Below are 8,761 nucleotides of genomic sequence, written 5' to 3'. Positions count from 1 at the left end.
AATTCAAACAGGACCAGAAAATAATTATTTTCTCCCATTCACTTGCATTGACGCTTTTTCAACTTTGAGGTCCAGCGGGGTTTTACGGAGGGGCGGGGGACTTACCAGCTCTATAGCAGAGTAACGGTTTGAGGGGAGTGGTTAAGCGTTTAAGCAACCCAAGCCGTCAAACCTACATCATCAGGAAAAGAACCATTCCAGACCGGAAGTAACTTTTCAGACTTTGATTGTAAAGATAACCATGGCAAACAATTTTTTTCCGTGTATTAACTTGCACGGATTTATTGTTCACCACAATTCAATTCAATTCAATTCAAGTTTATTTGTATAGCGCTTTTCACAATACACATTGTTTCAAAGCAGCTTTACAGAAAATGCATTTCAAAAATATACATACAAAAATACAGTTAGTTAATCATGAAATTTAGGGCATAACATATCGCCGGCGTTGGGTCGTCTCTTCACAGGCGTCGAGTCGTCTCATCACAGGCGTTGGGGCATCTGAAGTCTCCATGAGAGGCTGGATACATAACTGGAGCTGACGGACTCTATTTGAGTTATCTATATATAACTCATTATATAAATATATATTATCTATATATAACTATATATAACTTGTTTTGTATAACAACAAAAAAAGGCAGATGGGAAATAATTAGCGTAGCTGCTGTTCATAATATGAATGCATTTGATCTGATTTAACTGTAGTATAAAAGGTATGAGATGCATCATGTGAATGCTTGGCTAAAGAGATGCGTCTTTAATCTAGTTTTAAACTGGTAGAGCGAGTCTGAGCCTCGGACAATATCAGGAAGGCTATTCCAGAGTTTAGGAGCTAGATGTGAAAACGCCCTCCCTCCTTTAGTGGACTTAGATATCCTAGGTACGACCAGAAGCCTCGAATTTAGTGATCTTAAAGAGCGCGATGGATTATATGGCGATAGAAGATCTCTTAAATACACAGGAGCTAAACCATTTAGGGCTTTATAGGTCAGTAACAATACTTTGTAATTGATACGGAACTTAATAGGTAACCAGTGTAGAGATGATAAAATTGGTGTTATATGATCATATTTTCTTGACCTAGTAAGAACTCTAGCGGCTGCATTTTGGACTAACTGTAGCTTGTTTACTGAGGATGCAGGACAACCAGCTAATAGAGCATTACAGTAATCTAGTCTCGAGGTCATGAATGCATGAACTAACTTTTCTGCATCAGAAACTGATAGCATGTTACGTAGCTTAGCAATGTTTCTAAGGTGGAAAAAGGCTGTTCTTGTGACATTTGAAATATGATTTTCAAAAGACAAGTTGCGGTCTAGTATAACACCCAGGTCTTTTACTGTAGAGGATAAAGTAACAGGACGTCCATCTAGATTAAGGTTGTATTGTAAGAGGTTTTGTGGGCAGTTTTTTGGACCAATCAGTAATACCTCCGTTTTATCTGAATTTAATAGAAGAAAATTACACGTCATCCAATATTTTATATCTTTAACACACTCTGTCATTTTAGATAATTTAGTGTTATCATCTGGTCTTGATGAAATATATAATTGAGTGTCATCAGCATAACAGTGGAAACTTATTCCATGTTTTCTTATAATATTACCAAGTGGCAGCATATAAATTGAGAATAGCAGGGGGCCTAATACAGATCCTTGCGGCACTCCATAATTTACTGACGTTATCTTTGATTTTTCCCCATTTAAATGGACAAAATGGTAACGGTCTGATAGGTACGATCTAAACCAGCTTAATGCCTGTCCCTGAACACCAGTGTAATTTTGAAGTCGATCTAAGAGTATTGTATGATCTATAGTGTCAAACGCAGCGCTAAGATCGAGTAAAACTAGTATTGAGATACAGCCTTGGTCAGAAGCTAAAAGTAAATCATTTGTAATTTTAACCAGCGCAGTTTCTGTGCTATGATGTGGCCTGAATCCAGACTGAAACTTTTCATAGATATCGTTTTCTTGCAAGAAAGAGCACAATTGAGCGGACACAACTTTTTCAAGTATTTTAGACATAAATGGAAGATTTGAAATGGGTCTGTAATTTGCTAGGTTATTTGGATCTAATTGTGGTTTCTTAATAAGAGGTTTTATAACTGCTAGCTTGAATGTTTTTGGAACATGTCCTAAAGATAAAGACGAGTTAATAATATTGAGAAGAGGCTCTTCCACTACAGGTAACACTTCTTTCAGTAGTTTAGTGGGTATTGGATCTAATAAACATGTTGTTGGTTTAGATGCAGTGATAAGTTTATTTAGCTCTTCCTGTCCTATAGTTGTAAAGCGCTGTAGTTGTTCTTGAGGGGCGATAATTGAGGCTGAATCATAAGACGCTGTCAAAGATTGTACATTTACAATTGTGTTTCTGATGCTTTCTATTTTCTCAGTGAAGAAATTCATGAAATCATTACTATTAAGATGTAACGGAATATTTTGTTCAGGTGATGTCTGTTTATTTGTTAATCTAGCCACAGTGTTAAATAAAAACCTTGGATTGTTTTGGTTATTTTCTATTAGTTTGCGGAGATGCTCAGCCCTGGCTGCTTTTAGAGCCTTTTTATAACGTGACATACTGTCTTTCCACGCGATTCTAAAGACCTCTAAATTAGTTTGTTTCCATTTGCGCTCTAAGTTACGAGTTTCTCTCTTGATAACATGCGTAGCACTGTTGTACCATGGTGCTTTAGTTTTCTCTCTAACCTTTTTTAGTCTAATTGGTGCAACAGTTTCTAATGTACTAGAGAAAATGGTGCTCATACTGCTAGTCATTTCCTCTAGTTCATCTGTTTGTTTGGGTTCACTGAGGAGCGGAGATAGATCAGGTAAGCTATTCAAGAATCTATCTATAGTAGTTGGAAGGATTGTTCTGCCTGGTCGATAACGTGGCGCAACATGACACATTTCAGCCGTACGTAGTATGCAAGTTACCATGTAATGATCAGTGACATCATCACTTTGCGGTATAATATCTATATCGGTTGGATCGGTTCCATATGATATAATTAAATCTAGAGTATGATTAAGACGATGAGTGGGACCACTAACGTTTTGCTTGACCCCAAAGGAGTTTAATAAATCTGTAAACGCAGCTCCTAACGCATCATTTGTGTTATCAACGTGTATGTTGAAATCTCCAACAATTATTGCCTTATCGACATTGACCAATAGATCTGAGAGAAAATCTGCAAACTCTTTTAGGAAATCAGCGTAAGGCCCTGGCGGTCTATATACGGTAGCCAAGGCTAGAGATAATAGGGATTTCTTTCTTACATCTAGGAGCGTAACGTTTAGAACAAGTACTTCAAACGAATTAAACCTGTGACCTGTTTTCTGAGTAACATTAAGAATATCTCTATAGATTGTTGCAACACCGCCGCCACGACCAATCAGACGGGGCTCATGCTTATAACCGTATCCTGGTGGAGTGGACTCATTAAGACCGAAATAATCATTTGGTTTAAGCCAGGTTTCAGTAAGGCAGAGTACATCGAAGCTATTATCAGTGACCATTTCATTTACAATAACCGCCTTAGGTGTAAGCGATCTAATGTTTAGAAGACCTAGCTTTAGAAATTGTTTTTGTTCACTAATATTGAGATTTTCTGGTTTAATCACAATTAGATTTTTCTTAGATCCTACAGTAGATTTATTGTTTGGCCTCACTAAACGAGCAATAGACACTGTTTCTATATAGTGTTCTACACTGGTACTTATATCAATTAATTTGGGACAGCAAAGAATGTGATTTGGACTTTGACTTACTAGTCATATGGTGTGTAACGTCTTGGAGATGTTGTCCGACAGAACAGCCGCTCCGATTCTGCTGGGGTGCAGGCCATCAGCACGGTAGAGCCTAGGTCGCTCCCAAAACAGATTCCAATTATTTACAAAGAGCAGTCTCTGTTCATTACACCATGACATCAACCATTCATTTAGTGCAAACAATCTACTGAACCTTTCTTGTCCTTGTCGGTACGTGGGAAGCGGTCCAGACACGACGATCTTTGCTTCAGGCGATGTTCTGCGTACCGTCTCGATCAGGCTCCTGTAGTCCCTCTTCAGAACCTCCGTCTGCCGCAGCCTGATGTCGTTCACCCCCGCGTGCAGCACGACAGCTCCGACGCGCTCGTCACCGTTCAGGATCTCGGGGACCTGCGCAGCGACATCGAGAACACGAGCACCAGGAAAGCAGTGAGTGCGCACCATACCTTTACCTGAGGTAGCGCGGACATGCCGGACCATGGAACTGCCGATGATCACAGCGTCGTCGCGTTCCGTCTCGCGAAGAGGGGAGAAGCGGTTCCGGGTGGAGATCTCGAAGACCGGGAGGGGCGGAGAGGTCCTTGCTCTGGTCCTGGCTCGTGTCTTCCGCTGTGGCATCATCCAGGGTCCATGGTGCTGTGTCGGTGTCGGGGTAAACGAAACCAGGGGTGCTCGGGTCCTGTGCAGAGAAATACACGGAGTAGAGGAGGCCGGAGTCGAAAAGTTACTAACCACTGACTTGTGAGCATCGGCGCGTGATGCTTCAAGCGCTGATCGTCGGTCTCGCAGCTCGGCCTGCCTCCCCAGCAGATCACGGATCTGCTTCTCCACGGACTCCAGCTCCAACCGCACCGAATGCAGCTCAAACGTGTCCTCACCTGCACTCAGAGGTAGACACACATACGATGTATTCGCCATTATGACAGATGAACAATAAATTAGCAGTGATGCTACCAATATCACTACTAATTTAGGACTGAAATCATGGATAGAACCCGTATCCTTCCAGTGATTCGAGTGTAAATAAGACGGTCGATAGGAGAGACCACGCGTGCAAATGCTAGCGGGCTAACTTAACGTTAGAGATAGTAACGGAAGATCGGAAAGTTGGATATAACTAGCGATATCAAAGCAATCCGATTGTTTTTATTTTTTATTTATTTTTTATAGAGAGTAGTATCGGAGATATGTTCACACGCTCACAAACTAACGTTAACAGTTAAGCGATTCGAAACACAAACACAAAAACAAGCGATTTGAAACACGAACTCCAAACACAACCAAAGCGGTTCGACCACAGACACAAACTTCAAACACAAACAAGCGAATTCGAAGCACAAACACAAACTTCAAACACAGACAAGCGATTTGAAACACAAACTCCAAACACAACCAAAGCGGTTCGACCACAGACCCAAACTTCAAACACAAACAAGCGAATTCGAAGCACAAACACAAATTTCAAACACAGACAAGCGATTTAAACACAAACTCCAAACACAACCAAAGCAGTTCGACCACAGACACAAACTTCAAACACAAACAAGCGAATTCGAAGCACAAACACAACTTCAAACACAGACAAGCGATTTAAACACAAACTCCAAACACAACCAAAGCAGTTCGACCACAGACACAAACTTCAAACACAAACAAGCGAATTCGAAGCACAAACACAACTTCAAACACAGACAAGCGATTTAAACACAAACTCCAAACACAACCAAAGCGGTTCGACCACAGACCCAAACTTCAAACACAAACAAGCGAATTCGAAGCACAAACACAAACTTCAAACACAGACAAGCGATTTGAAACACAAACTCCAAACACAACCAAAGCGGTTCGACCACAGACCCAAACTTCAAACACAACAAGCGAATTCGAAGCACAAACACAAATTTCAAACACAGACAAGCGATTTAAACACAAACTCCAAACACAACCAAAGCAGTTCGACCACAGACACAAACTTCAAACACAAACAAGCGATTTCGAAGCACAAACACAAACTCCAACACAAACAAGCGATTTCAGTGATTCGAGTGTAAATAAGACGGTCGATAGGCGAGGCCACGCGTGCAATGCTAGCGGGCTATCGTTAGAGATAGTAACGGAAGTTCGGAAAGTTGGATATAACTAGCGATATCAAAGCAATCCGATTGTTTTTTATAGAGAGTAGTATCGGAGATATGTTTACACGCTGGAAAAATAGAAAATGCTCGTTTATAAATGAGTGTAAAGAACAAAATCAACGATTTATGAATCAAGTCGACGGAGCTTCAAATACAAACACAGCGCTCACTCAAGACTAGTAATATCCGCTAACAAAGTAGGGTCAATTTTGATTTCGTGCTGACTTTAACGCTTCACAATATTCTGTGAAGTATGAAAGTTCTGAATACTGCACATATGAAGCAGGTTCAAGGGGATCTACAGCCTAATATATCTGGAGTGAGCTAGCCTATCTTATTGTCATTTATCTTGATGACAGTTGTCTCTCTGCTGGCGAAAACTAGTGAAATTGTTCTTGGGCTGTAAATGTGATTAGGGCTGCTTTTGAATAGCCATCGATGGAGACACACCTACAGCAGAAGCTAATGGACAATGCTAACCAGCCAGACCTTGATTTCTTCAGTAAGTCACCTCGATATTCCATGCATACAGAAAAATGTCATACTTGTGCACAGTGCAGCCTATAGCTTAGGCCTATTGAATAAATAGTTCATATGCTAGCAGGCTATGCTATTTCTACAATATATATATAAAATAAAATAAAAACTCTCAAGTGTGACATACCTTTTTCCTGAGAGCTGGGGTTCAACATGACAAAGTGTGTGTGAGTCTATTACCTTAACGTCATTTTCAATTATCTGTCAGCATTGTCGCAGGGAAATTAAAAGAACCCAATTTCCGCTCCAAATGCCCGGCCTTAATCTACTCCTCTCTCCGCGCTTGTCTGAAGCCCACACATCCTGAGAGCAGTAATGTGATGTTTCTGTTCTGGCCTTATTACGCGAAGGAACCTTTTTACAAGTGTGAGCCAAGACCAAGAAGTGGTAAAATCTGTGGGTCCTGGTTTCTGAAGCCTGTGACACAAATTCATTTAATTTACGGCTGCACATTACTAGTTTTGGACACATTTATGCAGACACTGTTATTAGAGGAATTATCGGTTAGTGGCGTGACTCTGTAAAAATGGCATGGTTTTGCAATCGCACACAGAGAGAGTGTGTTTGCATGTTTTTGGGGGGGAATGCGGGTGAGTTGGCTGCTGTCTGTATTCGTTTGATCATATTTGGAGAGACACTAACCGGCTCTGACAGGGCCACATACAAGGGGTCGGTAAGGTCACGTATTTAGAAAAGCACTATGGAAGAATTATTCACCATCATTTTGACAATTCTCTTGTCAAAATCAACTTTGACAGGACATTGCTTTGCGTCCTGTTTTTCTTTTGCTTTATTTCCATTAATTCTTGCCTCAGGTCATAAAAAAACACACCAGAAGAGCCAGAATACAAGATTATGTCCCATTTTTATTACTGCCATATGAATGTTCTCCTTTAGCCCCCCTGATATTTTTCATTTGATGTAACTTTCTAATTTATCCCCGAGTAAATAGCAATTGTAATGCGAATGGAATGAAGAGCAGGCGCGAGGCGTGTGCCAATGAGAGGAAAGCGGCTCTCCATGCAGCAAATTATCTTCCCAGCACGGAAGCATCTGTGCTCAGCTGAGACGAGAGGAAAACAAGGCTTACCTCTCCTCCTCTCCTGCTCCCTAAAAAAACCCAGCAATCAATAGAAAGTTCATTTCAGAAAGGCAGTCTGGTAATCTGTTTGGCTGCACGCGCACCTGTCCCTAATGATCTTTCCAGCACAACAGAATGACCTAATCTTCATTCAAATGAATCGCTGCACAACACCGACAATACTTTATCACTCGCTCTCTCTCCAATACACTCACTGTGATGGAGGTGCGAGGGCCAGAGGAAAACTGATCAGAGCGAGTTAGAAGCAGTTTAAGTGAGCATGAAGGACTTGTTTTTAGAGTTAGAAAATGGGGATTATTTACAACCAAAAAACAAGCCTTTGCGGTTTATCAGTGATCAAACCGGTTGTCACAGGGGTTATTTCTTGCCGTTTCAACTAACAGGTTGAAAATTTGTCAGGTATTAAACTAAATCCCAGGTTACTTTTATTTTTGTGAGAACCACACCATAGATAATCATAATAAAAGGTAGTTTTCCACACAAATGTGCAGCACAACTTTAACATTAATAGCCTAATCAAATACATCTTGAGCAGCAAAACGGCATATTAGAATGATTTCTGAAGGATCATGAAGGCACCATCACAGGAATAAATGTAAAAATATAAATTATTTTTTATATGTAAAATTCAAACTATTTTAAAAATTAGTTTTAATAGTTCTCAATTTTACAATATTTTTGATCAGATAAATGTAGCCTTTAAGAGATCCGAATGGCAGCATAAAAACATATCTGGTCCTTAACATCGGAGTAATAGGCTAACTTAATTCAACTTAACCACAACATTTTTTTTCTGGTGTTTTCATAAAAGCACAAAAAACAGAGCATGTTTATTTACTTAGATTAGTTTTTTTTTTTAATCAAAACCACACAAATTGGGGTAATAACATTCTTTTGAAAATAAATCTTATTTAAAATAACTGTTGCACTTACAGGGAGTAGAAACAAAAATGCTTCATTTTATGGTCAGGATATTATTCATGCGCATTAAGTCTACAAAATCAACTTTTTACTTTGAATAACTTTTTCCTCTAAAAAGCATAATTTTAGTGGTTTTATTATATAATCAATATTCTTGTTAATGTCATAAAATGAGAAATCAGAAGTCCACACTTCCTTAAACCACTGGATGGCGTCAAAGTCAACGTGACAATCTGCATTGTAAATAACAAACCTTCCATAAAACAAACCTTCACATCGAGCACAAAAGCAAA

General features: G+C 39.8%; 1 protein-coding gene across 1 annotated transcript; it reads right to left on the bottom strand.

The window, feature by feature from the left end:
• Nucleotides 1–297: 297 nt before the first annotated feature.
• Nucleotides 298–4,946, bottom strand: LOC307007211 (uncharacterized protein). The gene is made up of 2 exons (XM_079628975.1): nt 3,774–4,946; nt 298–548 (listed from the first exon to the last, which is right to left on the bottom strand). Exon 1 carries the CDS (start codon nt 4,689–4,691, stop codon nt 3,777–3,779), a length of 915 nt encoding a protein of 304 aa, XP_079485101.1. The 5' UTR covers nt 4,692–4,946; the 3' UTR covers nt 298–548; nt 3,774–3,776.
• Between the last annotated feature and the right edge of the window lie 3,815 nt (nt 4,947–8,761).

Source organism: Phoxinus phoxinus (genome assembly GCF_949152265.1).
Source record: "Phoxinus phoxinus genome assembly, chromosome: 11".
NCBI lineage: Eukaryota > Metazoa > Chordata > Actinopteri > Cypriniformes > Leuciscidae > Phoxinus > Phoxinus phoxinus.
Note: the sequence above shows the minus strand (reverse complement) of the source record. Positions and strands in the feature narration are given on the sequence as shown.